General features: G+C 45.2%; 1 protein-coding gene and 1 long non-coding RNA gene across 2 annotated transcripts in view; one reads left to right on the top strand and one right to left on the bottom strand.

Annotated features, from left to right (window-relative positions):
- Positions 1 to 20,991, top strand: part of LOC143764682 (uncharacterized) — a 69,876-nt gene that overhangs the window by 42,565 nt on the left and 6,320 nt on the right. The window lies entirely within an intron of this gene.
- Positions 10,995 to 20,991, bottom strand: part of MCAM (melanoma cell adhesion molecule) — a 119,768-nt gene continuing 109,771 nt past the window's right edge. The window contains exons 17-18 of the mRNA XM_077250512.1: positions 16,286 to 16,397; positions 10,995 to 12,855 (exon numbers count right to left, since the gene is read on the bottom strand). Of these exons, the coding sequence (XP_077106627.1) occupies positions 12,829 to 12,855; positions 16,286 to 16,397 (139 nt within the window). The 3' untranslated portion in view covers positions 10,995 to 12,828. The remainder of the gene's footprint in view (positions 12,856 to 16,285; positions 16,398 to 20,991) is intronic.

Here is a 20,991-nt window from a genome sequence, read left to right as displayed (position 1 = left end):
ATTAAATTCACCGTGAGGTATAGTTCATATGGTGGAATAGGGATGTGAGGAAGAGGAAAGTAGAACTGAATTTCCAGAGATATCTTTTCTATAAAGGGATGTGCAGCGCCCCAGAGTCCTGGTCATTGCAGTACTGTTGCTCCGCCACTAAGGGGGGCTATGGTACGTCTGATGGCACTGAAAGAGTTCTTCTGACCAGGTATCACAGACACCAATACATTTCACAGTCTGGCCTCCAGGGGGAGCTAAGGGCACTATGCATTAGGCCACTCCTCACAGTCTGGTAAAACTGGGGGTTGGATAGGAAGTTAGATCAGAAAGCTGACTGGGTTGGAACCAGGCAACACCTTGTGGCAGAGGGTGTTGTAGGGGAAGATTCAGAGGGGTCCCTGTCAGGGGTGGGATCCTGACAGAGGCCTAGCAACCAGAGAGAACGCTACGGGACCGCGCCTGCATGATATAGCGGCGGTACCCCAAGAAAGGACAAGAAGCGAGGTTTATTGTGCTGAGTGAGAAACGAGATCAACGCAACAAGGAGAATACCAGTAGGAGTTGTGCTGTAAGACGAGGCAACATCCTACTGAGGCGCGTAACCGGTGGCCGGAACGCCGAGGAAGTATAGAGCTCCAGGCCAAACTTCAAACCTACGGCAGGACAGTCAGTTATAGGCGGGCTGTCTCACCCAATTGACCTAGGAAGACACAGGGGGGTAACAACAGGAGTGGGGCGACGCTAGAGTCCCGGAAGAGCTCCGAGCCTCCCCGTCATACGGGTGCGTCCTAACCATAAGATCTGGGGGACGTGGAAGAACATCAGAATCGAGTTGTGAGGGAACACGAGAAACAGACACAACAGTTGTGGGGACTATCCCGTAAGCACAGCAGGGAAGGACCACAACACACAAGCGCTAGAAGGTAGGCACAGATTTCCACCTGCAAAGGGAGCTCTGGATGTGCCATCGGACCGGCCAGGCTTGCGCGGCCCGGTTAACGGTATTCCGGATTGCGGATCCTGAAGCCTTCAGTAAAGAGGTAAAGAGACTGCAACCTGGTGTCCTCGTTATTTACCGTGACCAGCACTGCACCGCACTACTACCACCATCCACACCTTTCATTGGGCGCCCCTCAGCAGGGTCACGGACCGGGTCTAGCCACCGTGACAACCCCAGAGCAGAGACTCAGAGGCCCGGTACCGGGTGCCCCTCGGCCCTGCGGCAGTGGGGGCGCTGCAACTTGGCGTCACGAACAGGATCTACTTAAGCCTGAGGAATCAGGTCATGTGTGCCTTGGAACTGTGATTTGTTGTGCTTGGACTGTGACTTATTGCAACGACTGTGGATTGCCATTTGCCGCCAAAATCAGCCGCCATTACAGCGCTGAGGAGAGCGCAGGAGAAGAAGAGGGGCGTGAAGTGGGCGTAAGCAAGTTGAAGAGCGCGAAAGACAATGGCTGCCCAGTCTAAATATTTCTGCACTGTGAGGACGTGTCCGTCAGCAGCCGAGATCCGCCTCCTGATTCTCAATGGTGGGCGGAGACAGAGAAAACGAAACCGCCCATGAAGGAGAGAGCGGGAAAAAGACCAGGAAGCGACCCATGCTGAGGACGCCATGACGAGTCGCTCAGACCAGGAATGCGGGGTTGAAGCCGAAGACTCCCCCAGTCACCCGGATGAGCACAGTGGCCAGCTCTCCGTGATCGGGACCGGTCTCCAACAAATGGAGATGGAGGGCCTGATCGAACAACTCCTCCAGCTACGGACAGAGACGCCAACGGAGGACCTTCTAACGCCGGACCCTACGTTGCTGCCGGAACCCCAGCCGACGCTCCCATTGACCATACCGCCAGCGGAGCCGACCGAGGAGGAAGGGCACACACCGACTGGTGAGTCCGCCGACCCTGTCCCGCTGGCTGAGGGTCTGTTGATAGGCCCCGTCGCGGCACCCCCTCTCCCTGGGACCCATAGACTCCAGCGCTTGTTGCCGTGGGAGGAGGCAACGGGTATGGAACACCTCTTGAATGCCCCGATTCCACCAATTACCCCGCTGAGTGAGGTCCATGAGGAGCGTACAGTATGCCGCTTGGTAAACCTAGGACCCAACCTCATGGGGTTCCCCGGGGTGAAGACAGGAAGGGGAGATGGTACAGGCCCTGAGCTGGGAGGAATACCAGGTCCAGCTGGAACAGCAGTGGGAGGAGAGAGAAAGGGCGTACCAGGTTGGGCTAGAGGCCTACCACCAAAAGGACTTGGCGGTCAAGGACCGGGCCCGCAAGGACCCCATCGCTCACCAGGCCCCGCACAGGCAGGGCACCGTTGTCGCCTTCAAGCTCCGCGGAGGCTGGGGCTTTATCAAAGAGCCGGGCCTGTACGCCGAAGTCTTTGTTAACCGACGGGATGTGGAGTCTCATCTCCGAGAGGGCCACCCAGACCGGGATCTCTACCCGGGGGACGAAGTTATTTACACCAGGCACTTTGGGGAAAAGGGGTGGTTCGCCCTGAATGTCCACAAGAAGCAGAGCCCTGTGACACTCCCGACTAAGGTGCCGGTGAAGCTGACCCCCGTAGCAAAGGTGCCCCCTCGTGGTCAGCCCATGATCATCATCAAGGCCACCGAGGTTGCTCCGATGTACACCGTCATCAAAACCACGACCTGCAACATTGTCACCTCAACCAGTGTCGTGGCCAAGGGGGCGTCCTCCCAGGTGGTCGGTACTCCAGCTGCCCCAGAACGGAAGACAGTGGGTACGCAGACCCCCAGATGGGACAGTACTCCCCCTTACGCAGTACCAGGCGGCGGGCAATATCCAAAGGGGTTGCCTCCGCCGGTGCTGCCCCTGACTGGTTCAAGTAAATGTCCTGATCTTCTGAACATGTAAATAGTTAACTGTTTGTCTTTTGCTGCTACAACCCGATCAGGGTTAACTCTTAAAGGGATCCCTTTGTTTACCCAGGATCCCTTCTTCTACTTTTTGTTTTTGTTTCCTGTTTATTCATCATTGAAAGAACTGCTGAATCATGAACAATGCATGATTACAAACTTTTTGTACATAGTTTGCACCTTCTTAAAGGTGCTCTCTACTGGTTTTACACAAGGAAAGGACTCTTTGCGAAGACACTGGTCTTGGAACCAGCACCGGAGTCCTTACTGCGAACAGACTTGCAGCTTGAGAAGTTGCACTACCTCATAGAGACTTGGTCCCCTCTTAAAGGGAATGTTCACATATTGCACTTATGAACAGTGTTGCCTTAAGATGGTTAAATGGCAATAATGTCTTGAAAGAAGAAGTTAAATGTAGCTAACTAGTTGATTGTGAGAAATGTCTAATGATGTTGATAGAAGAATGAGGACAGAAAGTGAACCCGTACGGGGTTAGTCAGTGAGTCCTCCTAGGAGCCATACAGAGATGGCTCAGTAATCCTGAACTGAAAGATGGATGATAAGTTCTATACCATGTATAGTAGTAGAAAGGCAGTAGGCCCGGGCGGAAAGGGGCGGTCCTGTAACAGAAAGGAGAGACAGTAGGCCTGGAGCAGATAGGACAGGTGGTCCTGCAGATGTAAAGAAGGAGAATGCAGAAAAGTTGATTAGCCTTATAATGTTTTATAAGAAGGTCTTTAGTGGATTCAGCGAGTACGTCCTTAAAGGCAAAGTTAAATTATTGTTCAAAAATTTGCACTTAGTAGAATGCCCGGTTGGGTAAAAGAAGTTATTTACAGTATGTTACTTAAATAATTAACCATGTTTGTAACGTTCAAGTGTCCTCACCTCCCATAAAGGGAAGCTCTCTTAAAGTTTACTTGTTATTGCATTTCAAAAATTGTATGTCTTTTTGCTGACATGTATTGTTGTTTTCTTCCCAGTCCAGGAGTACTGGATTTAACCGGGGGGGAGTGCAGCGCCCCAGAGTCCTGGTCGTTGCAGTACTGTTGCTCCGCCACTAAGGGGGGCTATGGTACGTCTAATGGCACTGAAAGAGTTCTTCTGACCAGGTATCACAGACACCAATACATTTCACAGTCTGGCCTCCAGGGGGAGCTAAGGGCACTATGCATTAGGCCACTCCTCACAGTCTGGTAAAACTGGGGGTTGGATAGGAAGTTAGATCAGAAAGCTGACTGGGTTGGAACCAGGCAACACCTTGTGGCAGAGGGTGTTGTAGGGGAAGATTCAGAGGGGTCCCTGTCAGGGGTGGGATCCTGACAGAGGCCTAGCAACCAGAGAGAATTCTACGGGACCGCGCCTGCACGATATAGCGGCGGTACCCCAAGAAAGGACAAGAAGCGAGGTTTATTGTGCTGAGTGAGAAATGAGATCAACGCAACAAGGAGAATACCAGTAGGAGTCGTGCTGTAAGACGAGGCAACATCCTACTGAGGCGCGTAACCGGTGGCCGGAACGCCGAGGAAGTATAGAGCTCCAGGCCAAACTTCAAACCTACGGCAGGACAGTCAGTTATAGGCGGGCTGTCTCACCCAATTGACCTAGGAAGACACAGGGGGGTAACAACAGGAGTGGGGCGACGCTAGAGTCCCGGAAGAGCTCCGAGCCTCCCCGTCATACGGGTGCGTCCTAACCATAAGATCTGGGGGACATGGAAGAACATCAGAATCGAGTTGTGAGGGAACACGAGAAACAGACACAACAGTTGTGGGGACTATCCCGTAAGCACAGCAGGGGAGGACCACAACACACAAGCGCTAGAAGGTAGGCACAGATTTCCACCTGCAAAGGGAGCTCTGGATGTGCCATCGGACCGGCCAGGCTTGCGCGGCCCGGTTAACGGTATTCCGGATTGCGGATCCTGAAGCCTTCAGTAAAGAGGTAAAGAGACTGCAACCTGGTGTCCTCGTTATTTACCGTGACCAGCACTGCACCGCACTACTACCACCATCCACACCTTTCATTGGGCGCCCCTCAGCAGGGTCACGGACCGGGTCTAGCCACCGTGACAACCCCAGAGCAGAGACTCAGAGGCCCGGTACCGGGTGCCCCTCGGCCCTGCGGCAGTGGGGGCGCTGCAGATGTATCACTCTATTTGTAGTAGAGTTACTGGCTAAATATATGTCCAAAAATTGGGTCTCTGAAGTGAGCCTGTTTACTGTAAATTTGATATTTAAATTATTGGTGTATATGTCATTGAGAAAAGGGTTGTTCTCAGTGACGATATACATTTCTTCCCACCGAAACATATAGAGAATAGCAAGGGACGGGGAATATTTTGAACCCATTGGGTCACCCAGTGTTTAAAGAAAAAATTGGAAATTTAACATAAAGTAGTTGTGGTACAGCAAGTGCGAAAGTGAGTTAATAATAAAATAATGTAAAATGGTGGAATAGTTGCTATATTTGTCTAAATGGCTCCATATAGCTAGAATGGCTAAGGGATGAGGAATAGTGGAATAGAAGTTCACAACGTTGCATGCTATGATCTTGAATTGCCCATTGTCACGGGGATACAAGGAGGGCGAGAGCTAATAACCCGGGCCCCTGCAATTTCCCTCAGACTAGGGAAACCCTGTCTGACCCTCTACCTGAAGTTTACACTGACGGTATGCATGTTCAGGCCTCCACCCTCACCCTGTCTCCTGATTCAGCCCTAGACTGAACACCACCGCCCACCACCCAGTGAATGCAATAGACCAATACCCACAGTTATAACAAACAAGGATAAAGGAAAATATACACCACGCCACAGTCAATCAGGAATACACTATAAAGGTGCAGGGCAAAATAAATACAAATATAGGAAGGAGTAAATAAGACAAAGGAAAATACACCACCAGCAACGATTCTCCAACAACCAGCTCTCCACTCCGGACCGAGATAACTACGGATAAGACAGAAGCTATAATCGGCGACGCCCAAAGATCAGGAGAACCATTTAAAGGAAATGGGCATGGCCCAGCTTCCAATCCGAGGATCAGATAAATTAACCCCGGAGCAGCCAGAAGAAAACTAGCCGACGCCAAAGAGCAAACAGTGGTCAAACTCGGAATTACCGCTGTCTGTCAGACGACCCGGTCTGAACAGTGTCCGACATGACACCCATTCCATGTAAACTGTAATAACATGGAAGTGTCTTTCAGGTAGCCAATCATCGCTACGTAGAAGCTCCCTGATTCCTCTCTCCTCATAGTTTGCTCAACAACATTTAGACAAGCCTGTGAAATACTGGGAGAATCTAGTCTGGTCAAATGAGACTGTAGGGAGGAGAGCCACGCTAACGGTCCCTCTTGCGTGTCTGGGCCGGAACTATCAGGGCTCTCACCATTATTTCAGGGGCGCCACCTAGGGATCTTCCAGCCACCTCCTACAAGGGCCTAGAGACTGATAAGTTGAGCTGTTTTTTTTCTTTACAATAATACCCTCTTGCTTGATTTATTATTGTGTTACATAAAATCCCTGTTAACCCTTGCCCTGCCTCCTGTGTGTCACTGCATCCTTTGCACCTGCTAGTATCCTACAAGACCAAAATGTAACTCTTTGGATGCCATAATACACACCATGTTTGGAGACCAAATGGCACTGCATATCACCCCAAAACACCATACCAACAGTGAAGTTTGGAGGTGGGAACATTATTGTATGGAGCAGTTTTTCAGCATACATCACTGGCAAACTTCACATCCTTGAAGGAAGGATGAATGGATTAATGAACTGAAACATTCTTGCTAAAAATACGCTTCCATCATCCAGGATGATGGAGATGAAACTAGGGTGGGCATTTCAGCAAGACAATAATCCCCGAAATACAGCCAAGGAAATTCTCAATTGGTTTCTGAGAAAGAAAATAAAGCTTCTAGAATGGCCCAGCCAATCACCTGAGCTGAATTCAATAGAAAATTTATGGGGGGAACTAAAGCTCAGAGTTCATACCCAAAGTCCACTTAACCTTCTGGATGTGAAGAGTGTTTGCGTGGAAGAATGGGCCAAAATCACACCTGTAATGCCTGCGACTAGTTTCTCCATACAGGAGACATCTTGAAGCTGTCCTCACCAGCAAAAGGCATTTGTACAAGGTATTAAATACATTTCAGTACGTGTGTTTCATACTTTTTCCCTGTGTCATTTCTCATTGTTACAGATAACAATTTATGGACATCTTGATGTCTTTGCCTGTGTGGATTGGATGGATTGTTACCGATATCTAGTGAGAATTTCATGCCAATAACACGTTCAGAAATATATTTGCTTAGAAAATCGGTGATGTGTTCAATACTTACTTCACCTACTGTATATTATCTACTATATAATTGTCTAAGGGTCACTTCCGTCTTTCTGTCTGTCTTTCTGTCTGTCTGTCATGGATATTCATTGGTCGCGGCCTCTGTCTGTCATGGAATCCAAGTCGCTGATTGGTCTCACCAGTTGCCTGTCATGGCTGCCGCGACCAATCAACGACGGCCACAGTCCGATTAGTCCCTCCCTACTCCCCTGCAGTCAGTGCCCGTCGCCCGCTCCATGCTCCCCTCCAGTCACCGCTCACACAGGGTTAATGCCGGCGGTAACGGACCGCGTTATGCCATGGGTAACTCACTCCGTTATCGCCGCTATTAACCCTGTGTGACCAAGTTTTTACTATTGATGCTGCCTATGCAGCGTCAATAGTAAAAACGTCTAATGTTTAAAAATAATAATTAAAAAAAAATCATTATATAGTCACCTTTCCCGCTCCTCGCGAAGCTCCGCTGACCACTCCATGCAAGCGGCAGGTTCCGGTGCTAAGGATGGTCTGCGACAAGGACCTGCCATGACGTCACGGTCATGTGACCGCGACGTCATCACAGGTACTGCGCGCCTGCGCGAGAAGGACCTGCCGTGATGTCACGGTCATGTGACCACGACACGGTCATGTGACCGCAACATCATCACAGGTCCTGCGCGCCTGCGCGAGAAGGAGGCGACAGGACTACAAGGGTCCCTGGAAGGTGAGTATATGTTTATTTTTTATTTTTTAACCTGTGACATACATGGCTGGGCAATATACTATGTAGCTGGTCAATATACTATGTAGCTGGGCAATATACTACGTGACTGGCCAATATACTGCGTGGCTCTGTGCTGTATACTACGTCGCTGTGCAATATACTACGTGGCTCTGTGCTGTATACTACGTCACTGGGCAATATACTACGTAACTGGGCAATATACTATGTGGCTGGGAAATATACTACGTCACTGGGCAATATACTACGTAATTGGGCAATATACTACGTGGCTGGGCAATATACTACGTAACTGGGCAATATACTACGTGGCTCTGTGCTGTATACTACGTCGCTGTGCAATATACTACATGGTTGGGCAATATACTATGTAGCTGGGCAATATACTACGTGACTGGCCAATATGCTACGTGGCTGGGCAATATACTACATGGCTGGGCAATATACTACGTGGGCTGGGCAATATACTACGTGGGCTAGGCAATATACTACGTGGGCTGGGCAATATGCTAAGTGGGCTGTGCAATATACTACATGGACATGCATATTCTAGAATACCCGATACGTTAGAATCGGGCCACCATTTAGTATATATATATATATATATATATATATATATATATATATATATGGAGCGCCCCCAGACGCAGGGCCGCGGGGTACTCGGTACCGGGCCTCTCTGTCTCAGTTCTGGGGTTGTCACAGTGGCTAGACCCGGTCCGTGACCCTGCTAAGGGGCTTCCAATGAAAGGTGTGATGGTGGTGCATGGTGCAAGGTGCGATGAATAACGAGGACACAGGGTTGCAGTCTCTTTACCTCTTTACTGAAGGCTTCAGGATCCGCAATCCAGAGTACTGCTAACAGGGCTGGCTGAGACCGGCCGGTCCGAAGGCACATCCAGAGTTTCCTTTGCAGGTGGAAATCAGTGCCTACCTACTAGCGCCCTGCTGAGCACCACGGGATAGTCCTCACAACTGTTGTGTCTGTTTCTGATGTTCTTCTCTCACAACTCGTATCTGTTCTGATGTTCTTTCTCCGTCCCCCCAGATGATATGGATAGGACGCACCCGTATGATGGGTAGGCCTGGAGTTCTTCCGGGCCCTAGCGTCGCCCCTCTCCCACAATTGCCCCCTATGTCTGCTTAGGTGATTTAAGTGAGACAACCAACCTAAAATTAACTGTCCTGCCGCTGTTTGAAGTAATGCTTGGAGCCTAATACTTCCTCGGCGTTCCGGCCACCGGCTACGCGCCTCAGTAGGATATTGCCTCGATCTTACGGCACGACTCCTACTGGCTTTATCTCCTTTTTGCTGCGATCTCGTTTCTCACTTCTCCACAATAAACCTCGCTTCGTTTCCTTTTGTTAGGATGCCTCCGCAACGGGTGCAGGCGCGGCTCCGTAACGTTCTGTTCGCTAGGCCACTGTCAGGATCCCACCCCTGACAGAGACCCCCCTGAATCTTCCCCTGCAACACCCTCTGCCACAGGATATTGCCTGGATCCAACCCAGTCAGCTTCTGACTAACTATATATATGTATAAATCTTACAGTCACCTGCCTCCTGAGTGTCCTTTTTTCTCATTTATGTAATATTTGTACATGGAACTGTATTTTAAACTACTCTGTTATTTTTTTTTTCATTTCTCAGAGGGATTTCTTACATTTTTCTTCATTGTTGCTTATGCTTGATACGTCTTTGCTACATTATGTTTTTGTTCAATAAGTTCAGTGTAATAATCAACAGTGTTTAGAGCTGTGTTCTGCATGGTTGATTCTATAACTGTAATCAAATAATAATAATAAAAAAAGGTTATTCTCACCCTCCGACGTGGCGCGGTGTCCTCGGCAGTGCAAGCAGCAGGTTCCGGTGCCAAGGATGCTATGCGAGAAAGACATACCATGACGTCACGGTCATGTGACCACGACGTCATCACAGGTCCTGCGCGCCTGCGTGAGAAGGACCTGCCATGACGTCACGGTCATATGACCGCGATGTCATCACAGGTCCTGCGCCCATACCAACCCTGGGACCGGAAGCTGCCGCGTGCACCGTACACAGGCACCAGGACTTCAACAGCACTTAGGAAGGTGAGTTTATGTTTATTTTTTATTTTACGTTACTGGGCAACAAACTATGTGACCAGGCAATATACTACGTGGCTTGGCAATATACTACGTGGGCTGTGCAATATACCGTACTACGTGACTGGGCAATATAAGACGTGAATGGGCAACATACTACGTGACTGGGCAATATACTACGTGGCTGGGCAATATACTACGTGGCTGGGCAATATACTACGTCGCTGGGCAATATACTATGTGACTGGGCAATATACTACGTGGCTGGGCAATATACTACGTGATTGGGCAATATACTACGTGACTGGGCAATATACTATGTGGCTGGGCAATATACTATGTGGCTGGGCAATATACTATGTTGCTGGGCAATATACTATGTGACTGGGCAATATACTACGTGGCTGGGCAATATACTACGTGACTGGGCAATATACTACGTGGCTGGGCAATATACTACGTGGCTAGGCAATATACTACGTGGGCTGTGCAATATACTACGTGACTGGGCAATATACTACGTGGCTGGGCAATATACTACGTGGCTAGGCAATATACTATGTGGGCTGTGCAATATACTACGTGACTGGGCAATATACTACGTGGCTGGGCAATATACTACCTGCCTGGGCAATATACTATGTGGCTGGGCAATATACTACAGCGCTGAGCAATATACTACGTGGCTGGGCAATATACTACGTGGCTGGGCAATATACTACGTGGCTGGGCAATATACTACGTGACAGGGCAATATACTACGTGGCTGGGCAATATACTACGTGGGCTGTGCAATATACTATGTGGACATGCATATTCTAGAATACCCGATACATTAGAATCGGGCCACCATCTAGTTTGCCTTATATTTGTCTTTATTCTCCACAAAATTGCTATGAAGCAATGTTTATTGTACATGGTGCTGGTAAATAAGAAGACGGGGCTGCAACAAAAACAAGGTCAATCTAGGATTTGATTCTTTATTTTCACATACATAAAAAACATAGGCAAAGCACTATTAGATTCCTCAAATGTACACACAAACCAATGCAAATATATAAGTATATATAATATATTTATATTTATATATAGATAGTCTTTTTTCAACATGATAAGAAGTACTAACGTCTGTAGAAGAGACCCTGTAATGTATAGTTGTGTGCTCCTCTAGGAGATTGAATAGTGCCCTTCCTGCCCTGAGGTGTTATGCTGATATCTAATGTTTGGGGATGGATGGATCTGACCCATCAGTCCCAGCCAATATTGAAATGATAATGCAGAAAGTTCTGAATGAGAAGATGAAGTGATAGCTGTAGGATTGTCAGTGCACGCTACCAGTGATAGACTCTACTTTGTGCTAAACTTTGTCTCCAGGTTACCAGGAAGGGTATGTGCACACCACGTCTTTTTCAGGCAAGGCCACTCTGAAACCCATTTGAAAAAAGTGCCTTAAAAAGATCAAAAGATTGATCATATCATAATTTCTATGTCCAAATGACAAGCTGTTCATATGTTCAGTCTTTTGTTCACTTCAGGTTTCAAGAGAAACTCAAAAAGTGACCTGATCATACTACAGGTAGCTTCCGCTTGGAAGACGCCACAAACTAAGTAAAGAAGACTATGGGGACATAAAAAAGACAGACAGAAGACACCTGGCATCTTCTGTGGCTTTTAAGTATGCCCAAAAAAATGGCTCCGCTTGAAAAAGACTTGGCGGGGTATCCTGAGTTTAAAAGACGTTGTATGCACATGCCCTTATACCGGAAGCTTCATCAATATTCTTCTAAAAATATACAGTATATGTGCAATTCGGTTATAGATCGATTCTCTGATCCAGTCTCCGAAGACGCAGTCATTATATTTGTGGATAAGGCCACCATTATCTATTTACATTGTGGACACCGAGCCCTTTGTGGAAGCGGAGCCTCCATGTCTGTGTATGGGTTGGTTACATATTTGGGGTGTAAGGTGTCTCTGGTCAATCAAATATTTGCCCACCTATAGGTACGGATTATGTAGTCTGCAGACATTATGTTTTATGTTCTATTAGGACTTTCATGTTGATAATGATTTTGTTTTGTTAATCCTGATTGGATTCCAGCAAGACAAGGATAGATGGGGGCCATTTGGGAGGTTTGCCTACTTTCTACCAGAATCAACTTTTTGGCATACCATTAAGAATGGAAAAAAAACACATAATGTAGATAAAACCTCTCAGACACAGCCATGTAAACATACAATCATTTTGCATTGTGAATTAATCTGAGAGGCGCAAAAGAATAAACTATTTTGGGAGATTTTAATTTCCTAAAACTTTTTGAACGTAGCATCTCCATAAAACCATTAATTTATTTTGTCTGAAAAATTTAAACCTAACATGAACCCAGAAGTGTATCATTGAGTGGGAATATCACATTATCCTCAAGAGTCCGCCACTGGATTACCTGACTTGACATGTGTCCATTGCTCCGTTGTACAAGATGAAATGCAGGGCTTCAGGGAAGTCCTGCATCATATTTATACTGATTGTCCTCATCTCATCATACATGGCCAGAGAAAAGAGAATCAATGTGGATGAGTGGAGACCACAAGGGTCATCATTCTGTCCAAAGATCATGTCCAGTTGAAGCAGAGGATATAGGCAAAGTGTTCGTATTGTTTGGCCAGCAGGTACATTGTGACAGTGGATTAGTTGGGGAGGTCTCTGGTGGAATGACGATCTTCATAGCATCCACATTTGGAGATAAACATGAATGCCGCAATAGTCATTCCAGGGTCTGATAACACAGTTTCAGGCAACTCAGTTTCTTAGGTCCATATATTTTTCCTTGAAAGAGAAGAGGTAAACCCATCATTTACTATTATAGTCAGATCAATCCAGAGTAAAAATGTATAAGCTGCTTAGTGAGTGGGAGATAAAGTACAGAATATTGGCCACCGAGTGACACACAGATATCACTTATATCTGACCATTGCCGCAGCTGATTAATGGACGTGGCGAGAGTAGTTTCCTGACCGATCTCGTATTAATGACCTATGCTAAGGATTGGTTATGGATTGTTAGGTCCTGGAGAACCCCTTTAAGTTTTCACAAAGTTACATTTCATTTGTGTTTCATTAAATGAAAAAGTCAGTAAAAGAGAATTAATTTGCTTATTATTTATTTAAATGTTGCAGCTAATCGCCGCTAGTGATGGGATGCAGTGGTCACATGGGTAGTTGGGCATACACCGATGCAGCACAGTATATAAAACCAGTGAGAAGCATCAGAGTGATAGGCTATCTATCATGTGAGATAGGGGTCTTTTATTAATTTGTGCTGCTCTTCTCTGCTTTCTCGGTCTTAAACTGACCATACACATTACATTGTGTATTGTGACCGCTATCTCTTTTGACTACCGTGCACATCGTAAGGCTCGGGCAAGTGCTCCTGTGCTTTCCATGAGAGAGCAGCTGCCAAATGAGCCTGGCATCGGATTATCTCGGTGCTGACCAGAAGGGCTGGTCACTGAAGTTCAACTTTTCTCCCCTTGATATCATACGTCAGGGAAGAGTCACCCCTAATCTATAGTTAGATAGTAGGCTGGTTATGAAGAAATACACAGCATAATTTTTTTCTGATTTTGGAAAACCTCTTTAATACTGATAGTGTTGATTTGACAAGGCTGATCTAGGAGAGCTCGAGATGGCAAGCCGAGTCACAGTGACACAGAGACACGGGAGCAGAGGGCAGCAGGGTTAGTACTTGTAATTTTACAGCATAGCAAAAAGGTTTGCCGTACTGGGGCTTTAATCTTCTTCAAAGAGCTTCCCCACTTTAGACAGTTCCCATGAATTAGAAGGGTCTCTAGACAATACATTGATCACAGAGTGTCTCACTTCTAGAATCCCAGGGCATCAGATTTTGTGAGAACCTAGCAGTAAGTGTTTCATTCCTCTGCAGCCATACAACAGGGAGGGTGACACATTATCTGTGCAATGCAGGACAACGGACTAAGAGTTGAAGCTTAGTAGCTGAGATCTTGTACCTGAAGATGGACAGGTTTGTATCGGACTCCCTGCACCACTGCTGCAATCCAAGCTTGCTTGGTAGTGGCTCTTCATCCAACCACACAACATTATAGAGGAAAAAGAAGGTTTCCAAGGCACCATATAGTCCTCAAACATTTTCATTTTCTCTAATATTTGCTTCATATTAAAAACTCAGCTAGATTAAAAAATGCAATGCGCAATAGGGTCTTATCCAAGTAAAATGGTGGGGATGAAAAGGTATAAGCTCACCTGAAGGGGTTGTGTAAGGCACAACCACTGTTGAGACGACAATGTCAGCTGATACAATTTCCACAAGTGTTTTCAGAGAGATAACAGCGTAGAGTGGATTTAGGATATGTAATGCTATCCACAATCCAAATGATCTCAGGAGAAAGTGGTTTAATGTCAACGCGTTTCAGAGTCTATCTGGTCAAGCTGTCCTGAGGAAGGAGTCAGACGGACTCTGAAACGCGTTGAGATTAAACCACTCAGATCATTTGGATTGTGTGTAAATCAGCATTACATATTATAAATCCACTCCACCCTGGTATCTGTCATATTAAAAACTTACACACATGATAAGTATGGTGACGTTTCGACCACAAAAACTGCCTTCTCAAAGCGAAAATTCAATGATAGAAAAAGCATTCTGTTGTTATTTTTTCTCACGTTGAATTTTGGCTTGAGAAAGGCCGTTTTGTGGCCGAAATGTCGCAAATCTCATCATATTTGTGAATCTTTAATATGGCGCAATGAAGAAAATGTTTGAGGATTATCTGATGTTTTTGAAACCTTCATTTTTTTCTTCTATTATCTATAGATAAACAAACAAAAGCGCCACAAACTGACCAAGCAGTCCAATAAAATAATTTAATTTTATTAGTATATAATTATTAAAAAAAGGTTATGAAGCGCGAAAATAAATACAGGTCAAAAAATATATATAGGCCACAATGCCAGAATCCAAAGAGGTACAAAAACAATTGCATATAGAAAAACAAGGACGCACACTCAGGAGAGCAATATAGTATAACTCAAACTGAGTGAACCCGAGGTGTACAGAGTAGTATAAAAGCTGTGGGGATCATAAATCCATTGAATGGTAAGTTATGTTGATGGGAGAATCACAGTGGGTGTCACTACACTGCCCTAGTGCAAATAGTGAGTATAAAGTGCCAGAAACATATAACTAACGTTATAACGTGTTAGGAGATAGGAGAAGAAAAAAGCCGAAACGCGCATTTGTGGAGGACGCCATCCAGGAGCCAAGGATCTACAGTCTCACTATGAGTGACTTACTTTGCTGCTACTTTTATTTTATTTTTTGGTCACTGTTCTCACTTGGTTGTACTCCTTCACTTACCCTAGGCTAGGTATTTTTTTAAATTGTACTCTAACACGTTTTCACTCCAGAACAATGGCTTGTGTACTTGCCTTATATGCAATAAGGTGCTCTTATTGACATGTTTCTATCGATTAGTTATATGCTTCTGGCACTTTATACTCACTATTTGCACTAGGGCAGTGTAGTGACAGCCACTGTGATTCTCCCATCAACATAACTTACCATTCAATGGATTTATGATCCCTACAGCTTTTATACTACTCTGTACACCCCGGGTTCACTCAGTTTGAGTTATACTATATTGCTCTCCTGAGTGTGAGTCCTTGTTTTTCTATATACAATTGTTTTTGTACCTGTTTGGATTCTAGCATTGTGGCCTATATATATTTTTTGACCTGTATTTATATTCCTGCTTCATAATCTTTTTTTAATAATTATATACTAATAAAATTAAATTATTTTATTGGACTGCTTGGTCGGTTTGTGGTGCTTTTGTTTGTTTATGGTTTGATTTCCGACTGTCCGTGGTCCTTTTTTCACAGTAGTAGACACCATATAATTATTTGGCACGATTACTCTTTCACTACCACGTTAAGTACTCCTTTGTTGCTTTTATAGTATCTATAGATGTAGTTTATAACGTGACTGGTTCACAGAGGGGAAGGAAATAGGAAATATAAATGGAACAAGGGCTTCACCATCTATTGGAGCACATTACAGGAGTCGGACAGACGATTGGGGCAGTTGGCCGACATTGCTGTAACTCTGATGACACTCTGACCAGAGGTACTACAGAGTCATCATGGGGCATGGCCTGGATTTACTGGTGTAAATATATATCGGTGTCATGTTTTTGGTGTCGGGTGTGTCATTTAGTCACCTGGTCCGCTGTCTGCTTCTTGTCTTGTGCTCCTGGAAGCAGGACAGATTCTTCAGCTGGTGAGTCAGGCTTCATTTCCACAACAATTTGCTCTTTTTCTCCTGGCTTTGTGCTGAAAATTAGGAGAAGATTAGAAAATAAACACAAGCTTAAAATTAAACTTAATTCTGGAAAGTAAAGTGTTACTAATTTACTTATTTATTTTAAAGAGGAGCATTCAGCTGGGTAAGGAACAGGTGAGACCATGGGAGTTTGGCAGCTGGGAAGTGCGCTATTCCCTGCTCCAACTGGCCACTTTGGGTTGATTTTGGCTGCTCACATGCATTGCTCAGGTATGGAACAGTTTTGGGTTGATTTTGGCTGCTTACCAGCACAGCTCAGGTATGGTATACTGTAAAAGGGCAGAGAGTTCACAATGTGATGGCATGCTGTGCTCCTGGGAAAACTGCTGTGAATAAAGGAACTGTTTGTTTGGGATACTGTGCGTTCTAAACAGCTCCCCTGAATTAGCATTTACATGTGTAGTTAGCGGACAGGCGGTCTAAGATTTTTTGTTTGTATTTTTTTTTTTTGCATGAGAAGCACATAAAACTGATGGCTGGTTACTGCATCACAGATGTCTGGTTTGGACTGTATTCCTTAGGTGCCGGTTTGGAGATGGCAACCTTGAACGCTAATCCTGGATCTAAAAAACTGCATGTCAATGTAAGACAACGTTCACACAACCGTATTTTCAGGCCGAGTACAGTGCGTGGAAAATGCTGACAATACTCAGACCAATGTTGGTCATCTGAGCAGCTAAATTTAATTTTTTTTTTTGCATGGACCAACTGTCCACATGAAAAGATGTCAACATGTTCTAGTCTCTTTCGTATGTTGGATAAAAATCGCCTACTCATTTCTATAGCTGCGGAAAAAAATTACATCCCATACAGATCAACCACATAGCTGTTGTGAACTCTATTTTTGGGCTCCCTCTGGTGGTCACAAGCGGTACTGTGTAGTGTTGTCTTTCTGCAGGTTGGCTGCATCAGCTGGTTCGTTATCCTTGGTTCGTTTCCTATTTAGCTCACCTGGATACTCAGTTCCTTGCCTGCTATCAATGTATTCAGTGCTCTTCAGATTCCTTGTGACTACCTTGCTCCCAGCCTCTCCAAGACAAGCTAAGTTTTTGTCCGTTCATTTTTTGATTATCAGCATTCATCATGTTTCTTGTCCAGCTTGCTAAGATGTGATCTCCTCGCTTGCTGGTTGCTCTAGGGGACTGAGTTTCTCCCCCCACACCGTTAGTTGGTGCGGGGGGTTCTTGAAATCTCAGTGTGGATATTTTGTTAGGGTTTTTTACTGACCGCACAGACCCCTTACTATTTTCTGCTATCTAGTATTAGTGGGCCTCATTTGCTGAATCTGTTTTCACCCCTGTGTATGTGCCTTCCACTTACCTCACCATTATTATTTGTTGGGGGCTTCTATATCTTTGGGGATTATTTCTCTGGAGGCAAGAGAGGTCTTTCTTTCTCTCTAGGGGTAGTTAGTTCCTCAGGCTGGCTCGAGACGTCTAGGATTTTTTAGGCACGTTCACCGGCTACTTCTAGTGTGTTTGGATAGGTTCAGATTTGCGGTTAGTCCAGTTTGCCACCTCCCTAGAGCTTGTCCTATGTTTGTTACTTAGCTGGAGTAATTCGTGATCCTCAACCACTAAGGATCATAACACATAGTATTGGATGTTTCCAGAAACGTTTCCATTAATAACATAGCAAACTGTATTTGGTCTTGTAAATTTTATTCACTGATGATGTATAAAAATGAATGTGGTGCAGATAGCTATTAAAAAAAGCAAATAAAGCATGTAGTTATGTTAAAGACAGTAAAATAAAGAAAAATAGTGATCAGGCATACTTTTTTATTGAATAAGGTAATAAAACTTGAGAAAAACTAGAAATAATAGGCATTGCCACATCAGTAACATCATATACCATTAATTATCAGACTATTTATCCATATGTGTATGGATATATCTGTAATAACACAAAAGGGGCCATTACAAATGTTTCTGCATTCATAGGAGCCTGTGGAATAATTCATGTTTTGCCTGGTGTCATTCCGTCAGATTAAATGTAAGGTGTTGCTCTTTTGCTCTGTAATACTACTGCAGACCAGGAGGTGGTGTTGTAAGGGACAGCAATGGACTGTATTGGAGGATGTCTGATCAACATCCTTTATAGTCTGGTCACTAAGCTCCCCTTTAGTCTGGTCACTATGTTCTTCTATAGTGTGGTCACTATGGTCCTCTATAGTCTGGTCACTATGGTCCTCTTTAGTTTGGTCACTATGGTCCTCTACAGTCTGGTCACTATGGTCCTCTATAGTCTGGTCACTATGGCCCTCTACAGTCTGGTCAAAATGGCCCTCTATAGTGTGGTCACTGTTGTCTTCTATAGACTGGTCACTATTGTTCTCTATAGTCTGGTCACCATGTTCTTCTATAGTCTGGTCACTTTGGCCCTCTATATTCTGGTCACTAAGTTCCTTTATAGTTTGGTCACTAAGTTCTCCTATAGTCTGGTCACTATGGTCCTCTATAGTCTGGTCACTAAATTCCTCTATAGTCTGGTCACTAAGTTCCTCTATAGTCTGGTCACTAAGTTCCTCTTTATTCTAGTCACTATGGTGCTCTATAGTCTGGTCACTGTGGTACTCTATAGTCTGGTCACTAAGTTCCTCTATATTCTGGTCACTATGGTCCTCTATAGCCAGGTCCCTATGGTCCTCTATAGCCTGGTCACTATGGTCCTCTATAGCCTGGTCACTATTGTCCTCTATAGTCTGGTCGCTATGATCCTTTGTAGTCTGGTCACTATGGTCCTCTATAGTCTGGTCACTATGGTCCTCTATTGTCTGGTCACTATGGTCCTCTATAGTCTGGTCACTATGCTGACCAGAGGTAGTTGGCAGTTGAAGAGGGACAGGCTCAAGGTGAAGAGTAGGGTACAAGGGCTGCAAGGATTGAGTACCTTGCCAGACAGTCTTTTCAGAGCCCTGACAACCAAGATCTGACAACAGAAGTAATATAAAGGCACGTTCCTGCCTTATGTAGAGAATCTAAATACAGAACCCAGACAGGACACTGGTGTCTGGCACTTGGCAATCTGCCTGTTATAACATGTAGTCCGAGAGACCGAGGGGGTAAAAGACCCTAAAGCTACAGAGCCCTTGCAGCAAGGCCAAACCTCAGTTATGGATTTGCCATATCAGAGTATCAGTCCCGTTGCCATCCAGTCGGGACCTGTATAGAAATCCGGCTAAATACTGAAGAAGCTGTGAATCATTAAACTGTTATCCAGTAAACTGTTTGAACTGTTCATACCAAGGTCTGGTCTGCCTTCTCCCTACTTCTAAATCCTCTAGATGTACCATGAGAATGGGTCTGGAGTGCCAGGAACCAGGTAGGAGAACTGTGACATCCCAAACTGCACAACACTGCAGAATAGCCATACTGCCGCTCGGCCCCTACGCCTGGGCCTAATAGTGCCTCCTTGCCCTACCAATCGGGTATGGCATATCCACACACTTTCCTGGCCCTGCTACTCGGGTATGGCATATCCATATACTTTATAAAACAAAGCCATGGTCAGGAAGACCAACAAAAATGTTGTCCACAACTGCCAGGAAAATAGTTCGGGATGCAAAGAAAAACCCACAAATAACAGCAGCTGAAATACTGGACTCTCTGAAAACTAGCATTGTGTTTGTTTCAAGTTGCACAATAAGGAGGGACTTGAAAAAAAAATGGGCTGCAGGGTCGAGTCGCCAGAAGAGAGACATTACTGCACAAATGCCACAAAGTATCTCACTTACAATACGCAAAACAGCACAGAGACAAGCCTCAAAACTTCTGGAACAAGGTAATTTGGAGTGATGACACCAAAATTGAACTTTTTGGCCACAACCATAAACATTACATTTGGAGAAAGGTCAACAAGACCTATGATGAAAGGAACACCATGCCTACTGTAAAGCACGGAGGTGGATTACTGATGCTTTAAGGATGTGTGAGCTACAAAGGCACAGGAAACTTGGTCAAAGTTGAAGTAAAGAAGAATGCAGCACGTTATCAGCAAATACTTGAGGCAAATTAACACTCATCAGCCCGGAAGCCGTCATGGCCTGTACTTGGAACATTCCAACATGACACCGATCCAAAACTCAAGGCCAAGTCAACCAGTCATTGGCTACAGCAGAACAAAGTGAAGGTTCTGGAGTGGCCATCTCAGTCTCCTGACCTCAATATCATTGAGCCACTCTGGGGAAATCAAGCGCACAGTTCATACTAGACAGCCCATGAATTTCAGGAACTGGAGGCTTTTTGCCAAAAAGAGTGGGCAGCTTTACCATCTCAGAAAATAAAGAACCTTATCCACAACTACCACAAAAGACTTCAAGCTGTCATTGATATTAAAGGGGGCAATACACGGTAATAAGAGATGGGGTATGTACACTTTTGATCAGGGTCATTTGGATGTTTTAGTAGTGTGACAATAAATGGCTTCACCCAACTACTAACCATGAGTGGAGAAAAAGTTTTGGTGTTATCGTTCTTATTCTTTGAAAAAAGTCCAAGAAAGCAAAAATTTTGCCGGGGTATGTAAACTGTTCAGCACAACTGTATACATATAGAATACATAGATATATAGATGTCAGCGACA

This window comes from Ranitomeya variabilis, chromosome 4 (assembly GCF_051348905.1).
Source record: "Ranitomeya variabilis isolate aRanVar5 chromosome 4, aRanVar5.hap1, whole genome shotgun sequence".
NCBI classification, from domain to species: Eukaryota; Metazoa; Chordata; class Amphibia; order Anura; family Dendrobatidae; genus Ranitomeya; species Ranitomeya variabilis.
This window is presented reverse-complemented; position numbering and strand designations above follow the sequence as displayed.